Genomic DNA, 17150 nt, shown 5'->3' on the forward strand with positions numbered 1-17150 from the left:
TCTCATTTTCCTTCATGAATCCTATAAACGCACATGCATCTCTTTCTACCTTTCTCCTGTCAATCTGCCTCTCATACGTCTTTCCTGTCATCTTTCGCGGCCATCTATTTCCCCGCTCCACCCAAACCTTTCCACTTTTCACTATCTGCTACTGCCATCTATCACTCTCTCTCTCACTCTCTCTCTCTCTCTCTCTCTGTAGCATTAGCCCCGAAGGTGAAACCCATGCGTTCTCAGTGGGTGTGGGAGGATGAGCGTGTGACCCTAAAATGTGAGGTGCAGGGCAACCCAAGCCCATCCTTTCGCTGGCTCAAAGATGGGAATGAACTCCGCAAGAGCAAAGATGTCAAAATCAAAACCAACAAGTAAGAGACATGCAACATGAATGCATACACACACACACACTTATGCACTGATGGACACACAGATATCACTCATAGAAATGCACTCAGTCACACACATACAGATATGGAGCTATTCTTAGTATCAGATGCAATAAAAATACATTTTTTTTTATCAACTCCTTCACTAGATTGCCCTAGTTTGTAAATATAGATATTCAGGGGAGTGAAGCACAGGTCTGTTGTTATGGGACAGTTTTCTGCTCAGACTGCAAAAAAAAAAAAGAATTAATGTAGAAATGTACTGAGCTGCTCCTGTAGTGAAGGTAGATTCCTGACAGAGCTGTCCTTTAAAAAAATGTTCTATATATATTTAAGATTTGCAGAGTATTATATGGGCCAGTGGCTCCTAGTCTATGCCCCAGAGTCCCCTTGAACTGTGCCAGTTTGGTATTTTCCATATGAGCTAATGAACACTACCATCTAGGAGGATACTTCAGGACTCATGTCCTAGTTCTTACTCAGCACTGGACGTACCTGTGACTCGGGCTTTCCTACATTTTTACACCTGTATATTTCTATGCAAAATTATACCTGTAATCTGAAGCTTATTTAGAAATTAAGCCAATATTAGGCCAAAAACAGGACAGTTATTTGTGTTCTACATTTAATGAAAATGATTAATTAGGTATGTAAAAAAGTGCAAAATTCACAATGCCTCCATCAGTGGAAGACAAAATAAAAATATTAGCTGTATTATGATTCTTCCTAATTATGATTCCTAATTATCATGGCAATGCAATGGGTAGCGTTATATGGGACAATGGTGGCTCAGTGGTAAGTTTGACTACTGTGGTGACCCCTCACATGGAGCAGCCGAAAGAACAACAACAACATGCCATGGGTAGCACATACAGCCAGCCAACAGTTCTTAGGTTTGAGCTTGGGTTACAATCAGTGGGGTGTTTTGCAGGTTCTTGCTGGTTTCCTCTGAGTTTACCAGTCTGCTTCCATCTCCGGAAAAACAAATACCTTAAAATACATCGAGTTAGATTAATTTGCCATTTGCATTGAGATGCCATACCATTTAAGAGACTGTGAAGATTTCTTTATATTCATATCATTTCAACATTTTTAATGGTATCATATCCTTTAAACAGTGTTCTACACAATTACACATACAGCACATGTGGAAGCGTACAGTTTCACTCATCCTAAATGTGTTTGTTATTAAAAATAAACAGCAAAAGGAAAAATATGCATTATGCATGTGACATTTTTAATGTAGTTCTTTTTATAAATTATACGTAACACACCAATTTACAGATCAGAATTATTTGATATTTTATGATATGTAATTTTATGTTCATACTGTAAGTCAAGAGGTGATATATATATATATATATATATATATATATATATATATATATTTATATATATATATATATATATATATATATATATTACTCTTTTCTCTACTGGAGAAAGTGCTGATATTTGGTGTTATACTGCAACCAGAGAAAATTGCCTGGTTACTGCTCCCATGTGTAATATATGAGGATGTGTATGTTTTGTGGGGGAAGGGGGTGGGGGTGGGGAGGTGTGCCGTTTACACTGAAGCGGCATTGCTGACGTGCACACACACACCCTGATGAATTGAGAATAAAATGAGATACTGTATATACAGCACCGCAGATTTATTACACGGTACATTGTGAATTGTCAAAGCAGTCATGGGAGAGTCACAGCAAAGCGAAGTGCTGAAAAAAAAGGTACATCAAAAGGCTCTTCAAGAATAATTATTAGTGAATGGATTCTTGATTATTTTTATTATTATTATTATAATTCAGAATGGAAGCATAACCGTCAGACTGAACTTTAGGGCAGGTCAAATTCAGTAAAAGTTCAATTATGGGTTAACGAACGTCATATAAAGTCACATTTTATGTAACTGAATATTTACACAGTTACAGTGGAACCTTGGCATATGAATGCCCTCCCTTACGAATTTTCACCTTAAGAATTGAAATTTTGGTCTGTTCTATTTTTAGCTCAAGCTTGGTGGCACGACTTCCTGTCAGGACCCTTGACATGGAATGCTTGACTTGGGTCAGTTCTTTGTAAGCAGGCATACAGTTTACATACTCTTCGTACCGGTAATATTGCTAATATTTTGGGAGGCTGGAACGGATTATCTGCATTTACATTATTTCTAATACAAATTCTTATCGCAATACAGAATTTCTCATCCAGGACGAATTAAATATGAGGTTCCACTGTATATGTGTTTATGCACCCAGCATATGTAAATTGGCCTGATCAGTCATAGCCAATCGTGTTCATACTAAGTGAAATGTAACTGGTAAATGTCCTGGGAAGACCTTACAGTTTGCTTTTCACACCTAAAATGGAGAAACCTTAAGAGGATAGTTGTTTAGGGAAAAGGACATAGACATGATCACTTGAGAGTAGTCAGAGCTGCCATCATATTTTCCTACTCTCAGCCATTTAATTAACAGTGGCCTGTTAAAACAATTGTTTATCACTAAAATTAGCTGTGTCAGCGTGCTAGGCAGATTAGCATGCAGTGGATAAAGGTTCCTGAGTAATTTGTGTGGATTGAGCTGTGAGGCATTACCTACTAAGCTACATTGCCACCGTTAAAACTTTAAAAATGACTTGTGCCTTGTAGTTATTTTTATAAAATGGGTGAAAAATCTGGTAGGATGGAGGTTGTTGGGTTGAGGGAAGCAGTACATCATTAGTTAATCAGGTCACTGAAAAACATTCACTGATGTGCTTTGCTCTCTTTCCTACTTCTGCTCAACAGGAAAAACTCAAAGGTCCAGATTAGCCAAGTGAGACTGGAAGATTCTGGGAACTACACGTGCGTGGCCGAAAACTCGCTGGGCAAGGATAACTCCACCAGCTACATCAGCGTCCAAAGCAGTAAGAGCAGAACTCTTCTTTCCTACTTGACTGATTCATGTGTTATTAAGGGTTTGGGCTGTTTAATAGATTAGTGCTAGCCGTATGGGTTGTTGTCCATCAATGATGAAGCCCCGAGGCTTTGTAATAAGTCTGCATGTGGTGTGCTGGTTAGAACATTTGCTTCTCAGTCCATAGATCTGCAGAGATCGAAGGATGCCAGGTATAGCACAAGCAGTCTTCCTTATGCTGCATAGAAATGTCTTGAAAACAGAGCCGTGGTAATTGTAGGCTGACAAGACAAAAATGTGGACGTGAGATTGTGTCAGATGCTCTGTAAGCTGAGCAGGCACTGAAGACGAATGTCAAAATAAAGGAGGAAGAAGAGAAAGACGGAAAAGGGGTTGTTGTCTAGCAAATTTGTAATGCAATATTCTCCCTTTCGTCTCTGCCTTCTGACAGATTTTTTTTTTTTTTGTTTGGCTGGTGAGCATTGGCACTGTTGTTTCGCCAGTCACCCCGTTTAGAGTTGAAGCAGTATTGGATTGAAACAAACTTGGATAGGGCATGGAATGAATCAGAGGCATTTGAGATTTGAGGAGACATACTGCTCAAGACCGGACTGTATAACCATATGCAATGTCTGAAATCCCTCCCTCACTCACTACTACTGTCTACTTCCTGTTCTGTACAGAGAACTGTATAAGACAGCCCTAAAGAATTCAGGAGAGAGAAGGGAGACAAGAAACCTTTTTCTGTTGCATTAATAATTTTATTTGAACTAAACTGAGAACTATTCCAATGAATGTTATGCATACATCACTAACACGTACCTGTACATTTATATACAAACTTGGTATTGTGTTTTATTTCATAGTATCACATTTAGGCACGACTATAGTCTGTTAGACAAAAATTACACTTGCAACCTGTCTTTTATTGTATTTTATTTTTACAGGATTCAACTGAGCAGATGAGAGTTTGGTATATTTAACATTTATGGAAGGAATCTCAGTGCCAGCTCTTTATAACAGAGAGAGATGAAGCAGTAACTTTAAGACGTGAAAGTCTTCAGGACCGAGTGCTTGGTGGTTTCTTGATATCATCACAAGCTTCATTTTTTTTTGTCTCATTAACTTCAAGAGAGTAGAGTTCGGTGAGGGAACAGTTGTAATATAAGTGATTTTGTGGACATTCCAAAAAACATTAAATATAACTATGTAATAGATAAAAAATTTATGATGTTTGGGTTGTTAAGAATAAGGAATTGTTAACGTTGGCAAATTGCTGTGGCATGAGGGGTGGGGATGATTTCTCTCTAACCATTGGTCCTTACACGAATCTGTGCCTATAGAATAGATACTCCTATTCTCTCTCCCTCTCTCACATCATTATCTGTATTTTATGAACACTTTCTTCTTCTTCTCCCTTTCTTCTCCCTCCTTTTAACACCACACTTCTAATATATGAGGGTTTTTTTTCCCTTCATTTTTAATGATACTGGGGTTTTTTTATAATTAGATTGTAGTGTAGTCTGTACAGTTTCTGTTTTGTTTTTTTTGTTGTGTTTTCTCCCCTAATGTTTTTTTCATTATTGCTTTTGGTTGCATTTTTTCCCCTTGCACTACACATGCTTTAATTTAGTTAATGTACAAAGCAGTCTTCGTTCTGCTGCAGCCGCACTACTGTAGTCATACATCTCTCTGTTGCAGTCTCCAGAGCCTCTCTCATTTCTTGATGCGCCATAGACCTCTGTGTGTATGTCTGTGTGTGTGTGTGTGTGTGTGTGTGTGCTTGTGTGTCAGTGTGTGTAAGTTGTTGCACTCTGCTCTGCTGTGTAGAAGAGGTTGCTCACGGCACACTGTTTTTACAGAGCTACCCTCATCTCAGCCTCGCTTTCTCCTTTTTATCCTCACACTCATCCCACCATCCAGCTTTCCATTTCAGAAAAAGAGAGTGAGTGGATGAATGGTGCATGATGTGCATGAGATGGAGAAAAGGATAGAGAGATAGAGAGAGGAGAGGAAGAATGATGTATAAAGCAAGAGGACTCCTATGGCCTCCTCCACTCTAAGGGGTAATAGGGGTCATTAATAATGTGAGCTCTATTCTGCAGTTTAGTCTCTGCTAAAGGTTAAAACTGTGTCTGTATGAATAGCTGTGTGTGTGTGTGTGTGTGTGTGTGTGTGGGAGAGGGAGAGAGAGAGGGAGATGGTTGGAGATGGCTCTCAGGACTAATGAAGATAAACCGTGTCATTTTGGCACATTCTGCACTCTAGGAGTAGACAGCATTTGGGTCCATAACTGTGCAGATATTCCGCTATATATAAAAACACAAACACACACAGACACAGACACAGACACAGAGACAGACAAAGGCTCTGGACAGAGAACATGAGTGTGTGTATACATGTATGTAGGTGTTAGAGGTAGAGAGAGAGAGAGAGAGAGAGAGAGAGAGATGAGGTATGGAGAAATTGAGTGAGCAACAAGCTACAGAGGGTCACTAGGGCACAGCTCTGCAGTATTATAGTGTATTAAGACTGTGTGTGTGTGTACTACTTAGAATAGGAGATGTACTCATAGCAGTGACCTTGAGAGGCCACTTATTAGGCGTGTGTGTGTGTGTTTTTCTGTGTGCGTGTGTGTGTGTGTGTGTGTGAGAAAGAGAGAGAGAGAGAGAGAGAGAGGTGTGATGTGAAACACAGATGGGCTAGATTCAGAATACTCTAGCTGCTACAAGAATGCCAAGGGTCTGCCAAATATTCTTAATGTGAAATGTGAAAGGAAGGCACACACACACACACACACACACAAATCTGTCTAGGCATATTTCTGCAGAGGCTCAGCATTTCAAATCTGTCAGCTAGAATCTGCATACAACCAACAGTACAACCAGCTGCTGCTCACACCTCAGGGCTCTCTCTCTCTCTCTCTCTCTCTCTCACACACACACACACAGGTCAGTGTAAAAAAATATATATATATACCCCTTTATGACCATAGCATATATTAATGTCATGAGTATAGGCCAATTATTTAAATGTTATGCACATCAGGAAATTGTGCAGCGAGATTTTGACTCCTGAACTTAGAAGACTGCATACATCCAAACCTGTTTATTACGTGTTAAAAGATTCGAATAAATTGCATCATATACATTATACTTTGTTTATTTTGAATAAAAATACTGGCTTTATGTCGTGCGTCTCCCTACACCCCCCACCCCTTTTAAAGCTGTGAATATATATATATATATATATGGTCAAGGCATTGCTTAAAATATATGTATTTTCATATTCAGTAAATATTAGGATTTTCCTGGCAATAAACACAAAACTAAACACATTTTGCAGCTCTTGTAGTCCTGCCTGCCATACAAATACCAAATGCAGAAACAATGCAAGCATTTTTCTAAATCTGAGATTGTGTGGATAATATATTATGTCAAATAAATCAGTTCAGAAATGCAAAGGCCTGGAAAACCTGATAACCCTCTTTAGTCACTAATTTGTAGAGATTATAATCAGTCATCACATAACCAAAAAGAATAGCTACAAAAGAAAAATGCAGAATTTTATTACAGAAATATTGGTACTACTTATATCGGTATTATATAATATCAGTACCACTCATAGGGGTTTGTAAGACTGTGATGGAAATATCAACTTCCCTGGCTTTCCCTGGTCAGAGATTGGGATTTACACGCTGCAACTTCAGGTCAAACGCATTAAGTCATTTAATTTAGGTTGAAGGGATTCAACAATGGGTTGTCCTAATGAGTAGTTTATATGGATCTTAATCTGAACTCTACACACTCTTCAGTCTTCATATCGCATGTAATCTAATTCAAAGTTATGTAAATGAATGGAGCAAGGCATAGTGATAAAGTCGCATGACAACAAGAAATTCGGATCCTGTCAGCTTTTAAATCATACTTTTAAAGACTTTTAAGTTATTTCCATCACAGCAGCAATAACAGAAGAAGAAGAAGAAGAAAAAGGTTGTCTACATTGAAGTTGCTGAACATTTTATATTTGACCAAGATTCTAGGGCGTAGATGTTCTGGTTGTTGAAAATAACGTAAACCACATGGGGATGTGGAAGTTTAGTGGTTAAGGTGTTGGACTCCTGATCAGAAGGTTATGAGTTTGAATCCCAGGTCCACTGGGCCCCTGAGCAGTGCCCTTAACCCTCAGTTGCTCAGCTGTATTAAAAATAATGTGATAAAATGTAAGTCAGTCTGCCAAAAGCGTACACACATTATACAATGCCATTACTCATCTTCTAATGTTACCATTGAGGGTCATTGCTTGGGAATTACTTAAATAAAAAGAAATCAATGGTTTATGAAAGCTTGTCCACTTCTTTACAGAATGTTCTGCCTCTCCACTAAGTATCTGGTGAATATTAAACACTGAACTTTACCGAAAACGTGTTAGCCAGTCTAACATGACAGTGACTTAAACTCGGTAACATGAACTGTGTTGATGTAATGTTCTGTTTTAAGGAGCTCATTGTGACTCAAACTCACAGAATCCACACACAGACTCCCATAGCGAAAGTTTTGTGTTATTTTTTTTTTCCCCTCATCTGACTCCTGTCTCTTTAGGAGTCTCTGGACACTTTTTGTCTTTAGACCAATGAGCAGTAAATAGAATGAAACGGATCCTAGTGTGTTTCATCAATCTTATTTCCACACCCCCAAACACAGTAAAAGTAAAAAAAAAACACATGCACACACACACACACACACTCTCTCTCTCTCTCTCTCTCTCTCTCTCTCTCTATGAGGTCAACCTTTTTGAATACTGTTTCATTTAAGGATTAAATACTATATTTAAATATTTACATATTGTAAATTTACATATTGTACTTTCAGTCATGATATGTAAGTCTATTAAAACAAATTATCTAAAGCCTTTGGAAATTCCCTTGGATTAGTTAAAGGTAAAGGCTTTTAATTTATGTCAAAGATTATTTTCACATTTCAGTGGGAGGAAAAACTTGCACCGGCTCTTTGCGGATAACCCTGGACCGAAAACATAACAGATGTACAGTAAATGCTGAATAGGATTTGATCATTTTCAAATGAAGACCCTCATTAATATTTAAATTTGCCATACTTAGGAAATTTGACAGCCCTAACAAATAAACATTACTAGATACAGTTTGCTTTTTTTGCCTTTTTGTGAAGCATGTGCCTCTCTTTGCATACCAGAAATATACTTTCTTTTCATTTTAAAAGGCTGTATTGTTTATGCCTTTGTGTTTGCCCCATGCTTTATCTTTCCACTTCCCCATCTATCCTCTTACTCCCTTATTCTCCCTCCCTCTTGTGTCCTGAGCGCTCGGTGCCCTTGTGTCCTTCTGTCAGGGTGGACATGGCTGTGAAAGACCGCTGAATGTCCTGAATGCTGCTGAACTCCAGCATGGACCCTCACCATGACTCGTGCTCTTTTGCTCTTTCTGGGTGTGAGTCACGGCTGTCCTGCCTGTCCCCATCCATCCCACGACTATTATAGAGAGAGGGAGTGGGCTGTACAAATGGAGAGCATAAACAGAGACAGGCTGCTATGGTGAATCTGTTCTGGTTCGTTTTCTATCAGATAATGAAAGCAGCGGAAATGCAAAAGCCACGTCGGGCGTTATCTTTCCTTCTGTTTTTCACTTGCTTAGATGGTTTAACATGAAGTTAAGTCAAAGACATGGACATGTCCTATTACAGGCCTCTGATTCTCTGAACACAGATGTTAGTCGGAGTCTGTTCGTTGCTATCCTTCTCCTTTTTTCATATTCTCTACTTGAACAGGGTTTGACCTTTAACAGATAGATGTTATTGTGTGTAGGTCTCTCTCTCCCTCGCTCTCTCTCTCTCTCCCTCGGCTGCTGTGTGTCAGTGTGTGTTGATGTATTCGTTAGCTAATTAGGACGAGGTTGTTCCGTCTCTCCCATAATGCTAGTCCAGCACTGAGAGCTACTTACGGCCCTGCTCTGCTGAGACACACCTGCCAATCACACCTGCTGCTGGGCTGCTTCATTTATTCACCAGCCACTTTCCAACACGTGCACATTTCTCTCACTCTCTCTCTCTCTCTCTCTCTCTCTCTCTCTCATACAAGTACACAGACATTTAAGATCATTATGAAACATGCACTCACACAGACACCGCAGACAGAGTGGCCTCTAACACCTGTGTGTGGGAGGAGGTTGCTCGCTGTGAGCATCTGCATCAAGAGATACTGTCAGGTGCATTACATCCTTTTAACAAGCATTCCTCAATATCATTATTTTCACTTATTTGTTGAAATTCAAGTTTCAGATGTATGCCTTAATTCTGCATTCTTTAATAATACTGTTACTCCTCAGTGCTTCGTTCTTGGCACCTGAGTGGTGCAACAGCACATTGTTTGCCCAGATTTTGTGAATTTAAATCCCGGTAATGTCATAGCCATCCGTGGCTGGAAGTCATAGCAAGGTAGCAAAATTGCTCATGTTCTCTGGGTGGGATCGACGGCATTACTCTCTTTCCCGTTAATCAAATGAGGCTAATCTGTGAACTCATGTATGCAGAAGAAGGCAGAGAGATGGCAGAGAGCATTCAAAGTGTATTCAGATGCACTGTGGCATTGCATGAGCAACAGTTTTAAAAAGATGCAGTGGCTGGTTTCATGTGAACAGATTCATGGTTGCAGTTATTGGTAGGCATGAATGAGTGGGAATTGACCAAATTGGGTTTTTTTTTTAATGTATTACTTAATTCCACATTTAAACTCACCCTTGAATATTGTGTTTAAAGGTATTCTTCAATTTTATGTTTAAATTAATTACCCCCCCAAATGCCATGAATAAATTAAAGTACCATTTTCATATTTTTAGAACCCGTATTAATTCACTAATATAGCTTGGATGCACCAATCATTCCAGTCCCAAAGAACAAAACAAAACTGTACTAACATAAATATACCATATTTATACCAACTTTAAAACCACTCTAAACACTAGACCTGGAGAAAGGATTACAGCATACAGTTTGTCCTACAAATCAGTAAATGCAGCAGGCAGTGTGCCTTTTCTTTCTTTCTTTCTTTCTTTCTTTCTTTCTTTCTTTCTTTCTTTCTTTCTTTCTTTCTTTCTTTCTTTCTTTGATTGGTACACTTTGTTCTTTACAACATACCATTTTACATGCAAAAACAATAACTGCAAATAAAATCTGCTACAAACAAAAACTTCCAATTTTGTTATACTGTAGAAATGTTTACTATAGTTCTGTAGGCTTCTGAGTCTGCTCTCCTTTGGAAACATAATCAGTCCCCTATCTTCTCTCCTACCATACACCAGGGGGAAATGTGTTTCCCTGGAAATATCCAGTGGATCCCACTTGTTACTTCATTGGAGAATTCTTTCTATAAATGCGACACTTGCACAGCTGAGATTTCTCTAAACTGGTACACCAACATCTCTCACTGATAGACTTATGACATGGTCTTTTGTAGAAGCTCTTATCTCATCTGAGGCAATAGCTTGAGGTGTTTCTAAATAGCACCAGGTATTTATACTCTTCTCCCTCAGCGTCAAGTGACCGCTTGTCTTCTTTTTTTTCACCCACTTCTCTAATTCTTGCTGGATCTTAAGCAGAATCATTCCAAAGATGTGCTCTTCTCATAGCTGCTTATGTAACTGAAAGCCTTTCAGTGTGTGAGCGGAGCTACAACCAGACATCAACCCGCAGTTTGTCTCCGTAACCATTCTAAAAGCTTTTGTTGTAATTGAGTATATCTTGCTTAGCAAAATGCTAGATGGTTGAATTTTACATGCTCACTTAAAAGGATGCAAATTAGGTTATAGAAACATTTTGTGAGTGGTTAAGCTTAAGTAATATAGGTTTGACCATCATTTTGACAACAGACCAGTGAAAGCAATTTGTGATTGGATTCAAAAAAATCATGCTTTAACCCACACAAAGCATTTATGTTAATTGCATGAACATACTAGAAAAACAAAGACTATGTTAGAAGACAAAAAATTTTATGAACACACTTTCAGCCTGTAAAATTTTCTTTCCTTTACTCTCACGTAAAAAACAAAAAATGTTGCATGCTACATCTCAAACACAATTAGATGCTAGCATAGCACAATACACTTCGCTGAAACAGTTTTATGTGCCCTTACGCAACTGCCTTGACTTTGGACATTGTTTTCAAATACATTTTTGCCTCCCACAAGCCTCGTTGTTGTTGGAACAGCCTGGCTGAGACAGCTATTAATCTGTACAGCGTTCCGAGCTAATTTGCTCAACATAGGACCAGATCTACTATAGCAGATACTGAATCTGCTTGTAAACTGCATATTTCAGTAGACTCATTACTGCATCCTAGCACACTTGGTTATTATTGCTTGCTTCCTCCCTACAGAATTAGGGCATGCTAGTAACTTTGGGAAATCAGGCCATTAGGTCTTGTGAACTCATAATTCAGAGGTTCTGTCTGGATGTGAATCCTGTGAATGTGTGTGTGTGTGTCTGTGTATGCATGTTTTCTTTTTCTTTTCTCTCTCTCTCTCTCTCTCTCTCTCTCTTTTTAAAAATTATACTCATGGTAGGTCAGAGGGCATTGCTGCGACCAGACTTTATAAGTTAATTACTGTTATCACTTACAATGATGCTGTGATATTGGGAAAGTGCAAAAAAAAATCTAGCAAAAGCTTGACAAACAATGGCATAATAAGAATGATGTAGGGCAAACTATTTCACACACATACGCTTAAATCAGAATTGTGATTTCTAATACATGTGGTTACCAAAAAACAGTAAACATACGGTCAGGCTGTTTGCCCTTTTGTGTAATTTGTACAATGTGTGCTTTGTCTATCGTATAATGTGTGCCATGTAATCTGATGTATCCGATGCCAGATACACTGATATTTTACTTGTCTCTGAAGGAGTAGGATGATTTAGCCCCGCAACCCAGTTCTACTAGCAGCTCCTGCAAATTACAAATACTTATATAAGCTAATCTTTTAGAAATTGTTGACAAATTGTGACAGAACCTACTGCATTTGAGTCAGTACCTGTAGCTCTGCCATTGATACAGTACCTACTGATCAGTACATGTGTGTAGTATGAATACAGTCAGGGCATATAGCATATAGCATCCACCATGTTGGCATTGCCATGCAACTTTTTCTTTTCCTCTTTAAACCTTGAACTAGTTAACAATTTGCGATGTGGTGAAGGTGTTTGACTAATCCCAAGTCCACCAAGCTGGGCCCTTGAGCAAGGCCCTTAACTTTCAGTTGCTCAGTTGTATAGAAATGTAAGTTGCTCTGGATAAGGGCAAATGCCAAAAATGTAAACGTTTAATACCTGTAGCACTTTCATTTAAAAAGAGCCAGTGTGCTGCCCTCTGTCATTTTTTGATTCTCTCAGCTCTCCCATGTCAGTCCCATCACCAGCAGTGTCTACTGATTCCATAATGCAGGATGTCAGTGGAAGCATGTGGGTGTTTGTAACATATTGTTATATGAAGAGAATTAAGACATACTTCTTTATAGTAGGATATATTTGAACATAGTTTTTGACTTGTCTAAATAGACTGGTTAGATTGGGGGAAAATTATTTGGACTGTAAATCCAATATTCAGCTTCATATATTCTAGGTGGCCGGATAAGGTGGCCAGGTCCTGATGGATTAAATGGGAAAATCTTGTTCATGCACAAAGGTGTCAGATGTGGCTGTTTTCCTCAGTCAAAGCTGGTGTAAACTTTATAAACATTTCTCTTTACTGGCCTTGAAGGTTTTTTTTGAATGTTTGCCATATCTTGATGGTCTTTCCTTGCTTCGACAGTGCTCGTCTAAGAAGGACAATCGGTAACTTAAGTCTGCCATATCATGTATTTTCTTTTGGGCTCTGTGGTGTCCTATGTCTCAGCACCTTACTTGGTAAATTAGCTCTTCTCTGTAGGGGATGTTCCTTAGCACTCCAAAATTAGTGCATCTCAATGTCCTACTGAAGTACTGAAGACGTTAATCCTCTGTTTGGCTTCATGGCTAAATAGAGATTTAGGGCCTTTTTGTGTTCATGGCACAACATTCAGGCATAAAATTGCTTTGACAGAAGGATGCATGGTATTTTGGTGACCCTTGGTGCAGAGGGTAGCTTGGCAAGAGTGGGGTGATGGTAAAAAGGAGTTGGTTGATATGAATATTTTATCAAGAGCTGTTGATAAGTGCCTTGCAGCTCCTTTTGTTATGCCTCTGCCACTAGGTGGTGGGGACATGTGTCCATCTGTCTGTTTGTACGTCCATCAAAGATTCTTCTAAGGGCAATATATCAAAAACAAGTGGTTGAATACTTGTAGGATTTAGATGGAATTGTCTTTGTAACTAGCAGATGAACTTTTGGAATTGATCCGAACAAGGTCAAGGTTGCAGCAAGGTCAAATGGCTGAAATAGTCTTGCTTTGATTCTTTCCTTCTGTATGGTATTTGAGCGAAGGCATGCGCAATGGTGCTGAGTTCAACTCGTGTCTTTGTTGAAAGTCTCATTAATTACATATGAAAATACATATTGAACACACACCAATGTTTTAGTGGTAAAAATAATGTCAGATGTAAATTGCTAACTAAATGCTTTAAGTCTTCTAGCGCAATTGAACAGGTGGTCAATCTTCACGTAATGTTTACACTGGATAATTCTTTGCCACTACGATGGCAATAAATCTGGCAAGTTTTGTATTTAATTAGTTTCGTTGGACATCTAAATTCTATTAATCATATCATTTTCCATTCGTAATATTGCATGAATTAATTCACTGCCCTATCCAAAATGTTTGTTCTTATCTGTTAAAATTAAAAATACTAGTCTATTGTATTTAGTGAGTATTGTGTGAAGTAGTCTAACAAGACAGATTACTGGTGGGACCGGACTGTTCACTAAAATTCCATTTTGTCCTTGTGTCTTCTTAGGAAGGGCTTCACTATAGAGGAAAATGTTCAAATTCTAGCACAAAGCTCAGATTTTGAATCGTGCACCTTCATTTGCATTAGTCCACTCATATCACTGCAGGCACTGACCAGAAAAAAAAGCAACTGGGTGGAAAAAAAATTGGCTTATGTCCAACTGAAATAGCGGTATGCCAGTATTATTCCATTAAGATAGAATTGCATGAAATTAGAGCCCTTTAATTGTGATTTGTGGCTTTCCCGAGCATTGGCAATACCTACAGCACACGTGATCTCCTCACGTCCAAACTACTCAGCTTGAAGCTATACAGTGTGCTAATATTCTGTGGTATCCCTGACCCGATGGCCAGGCGGATCTGGAATGACTTGGCAGTGTGCGGATCTCAGCCTGCGGCATGGTCATGATAAACTGTAGTGTGTGTGTGTATGTGTGTATATGTGTCTTTCTGTCCTAAAGCCATACTGTAGGTAAAAATGTTTGATAGTGATTTTTGCATAATTGTGTTATGAAATATGGTGCCATATGTCATAGAAAAGATATACAGAATAATTACAGCAATCTTTTTTTTTTCTTCTTCATCACAGTAGCTGAGTTATGAATTGTTCAACGTGCCTCTGGCAAGGGTATCTTTGTCGTTTTTTGCTTTTGGGCTTGCGGTGACTCACTCCTTCATCTTCGTTACTCAGTGCAAGCAGTAGCATCCTGTTTCACAACTGATTGCCACACATGCTGATAATTATATATGTGTGTTTCTCCACAGTAACTACCACGCTGTCTCCAGGCTCCAGCCATGCCAGAAAGTGCAATGAGACGGAAAAGGCATACTGTGTCAATGGTGGTGACTGTTATTTCATACATGGTATAAACCAGCTGTCCTGCAAGTAAGTCACACCCACCCTAAAGCACCAGGTTCTATTCATACAGACTGCTTAAATGGCATTTTATGGGGTTTTTTTTTTTAGATTGGTCATTTGTTGTTAATATTTTTTTTGTTGTTTACATTTTTACACTTATTATTACAGATTTTACTTACACTGCCTGTCAAAAGTTTGAGGACACCTTGCTTTTTTCAAGATTTTTCACTGACGCCAAATACAAAGCTATACGAGAGACCAGCATTTATTTTTTTGTGTGAAAGGAGTGAGTGCTGTGTGTAATAGAATGGCCTGTCCAGCCTCCCGACCTTAACCCAATCAATCTGTTCTGGGAGAAGTTAGATTAAAGTGTTCGAGAATGGTGTGCAGGCAGCTTCACAAACCTAGGAGAAGTCCTGCAGGAGGCACAGCAGAGCATCGCAGAAGAAAGCCTAGTAACAAACACTGACTGGTCTTATGAAGTAAGGAAGGTGTGTGATGATTGTATAATATAAAGTTGCAGTTTATGTTTAAAAATAGAACTAGACCTTGACTAATCTTATAATTTCAAGGATACTTTACAAAGAAAAAAACATGATTTTACAAAAGTGCCAGGCAATGGACAGTGTTAGTTTCAGGCTTCAGTTTACATGAACTGATCTACGCACTTTTGAGGAACACTCAATATAAGTCATTTTAATTTTATCTGTATAGTGCTTTTAACAGTGGACAGTGTCACAAAGTGGACAGCTTTACAGAAATATATATTTATTTTGGATGTAAACTTCATAAATAAATTTGTAGATGTATCCCTAATGAGTAAGCCAGATGTGATGGCAATAAGAAAAACCTCCCTGAGATAATATGAGGAAGAAACCTTAAGATGAACTGAAAAAAGGAACCCATCCTCTCCTGGGTGACACTGGACAGTGCCATTTCCCTTCAATAACTGTATACTATACAGTCATGCAATTGTGTAACCAAAAAATTCCTTCTAGTTTTAACTGCTGAGGTCTATTTTGTTGAATGTATCGACTGTGACCCTTGAGTACCAAATTGTTTGTGGCAATTGCAGTCCTATAGCTATGATAGCAACTGTAGTTCTAAGCCATTATAATAAAACTGTTTGCATAAATTGCAGTCCATATTCATGGTTTCTAAGTGGTACCATCCACAGTAATCTCATTTATCTCTAGTTGTCCATGTTGGGCCGTCCTCAGCAGCAGCGAGTGGGTACCAAGTGATGAGACACCGGCCAGAAGTAGGGCATCAGGTTGGCTCAGGCTGAAACAGGGGGAAGAAGAGGTCAGGAGAATTATGTGTAGCTCAAAAGAGAGAGAGAGAGAGAGAGAGAGAGTTTGATATTCGGTTATCAAACAGCACAGCAAGACTCAAGGTTGATGTTTCCTAAAAACATTTGATGCTAAGTTTGTAGATCCAATGTCTCTAAAAATATTGATATCCTCAACAATATAATAATCCCATCACAATTTTCATTCTGTTTATGTAAAAGTTCGTGTTCATGCTAAATGCTACCTAGCTCAATTGCAGGAAATATAATATTCAGTCAAGTCATTTCAGGTTCAGTGTATATTTATCCCAGTTGTCTTACAACAGTGTTCTCGTGATTATAACAATCTAACCAGTTGTGTGGACACTTTCCAGTGTCGAAAGCCAGTTGACACACCCAACGTTTCAACAGAGTCAGTTGTAAAAAGGGAACAGCGATTTACTGTGCATGTGGCAAAGGCTCTAAACATTACAGGCTGCTTCTTTACTAGTTTTCAGTCGTAGTAAACCTGTTAGGTATTATTTACTATGACCAAAAAAAGGTCATTTATTTAAAAATAAATAAATCTTGAAAAATTAAGGTGTCCCTAGATTTTGACAGGTAGTGTACTTAATAAAGATTTGATCTTGAATCTCACATAATGATCAAGTATCCTTTGATTATTGCTTTCTTTGACTTAATTCAGACACCCAATAGCTCTTCTGTTGTAGTATCTGGGTGCTTATTTTTTTTTCTCCTCCTCTCTCTCGTTTCTCTCGATTCACTCGAATGT

The 17150-nt window shown here is 38.6% G+C and overlaps 1 protein-coding gene across 2 annotated transcripts in view; it reads left to right on the forward strand.

Moving 5' to 3' along the window:
- nrg2b (neuregulin 2b) overlaps nt 1-17150 on the forward strand; it is a 53510-nt gene that overhangs the window by 23995 nt on the left and 12365 nt on the right. For both annotated transcript variants that reach the window (XM_058396595.1, XM_058396596.1), the window contains exons 2-4: nt 203-365; nt 3172-3290; nt 14994-15114. In XM_058396595.1, coding sequence (XP_058252578.1) covers nt 203-365; nt 3172-3290; nt 14994-15114 — 403 coding nt within the window. The remainder of the gene's footprint in view (nt 1-202; nt 366-3171; nt 3291-14993; nt 15115-17150) is intronic.

The sequence above is a fragment of the Hemibagrus wyckioides genome, linkage group LG08, assembly GCF_019097595.1.
Source record: "Hemibagrus wyckioides isolate EC202008001 linkage group LG08, SWU_Hwy_1.0, whole genome shotgun sequence".
Lineage (NCBI taxonomy): Eukaryota > Metazoa > Chordata > Actinopteri > Siluriformes > Bagridae > Hemibagrus > Hemibagrus wyckioides.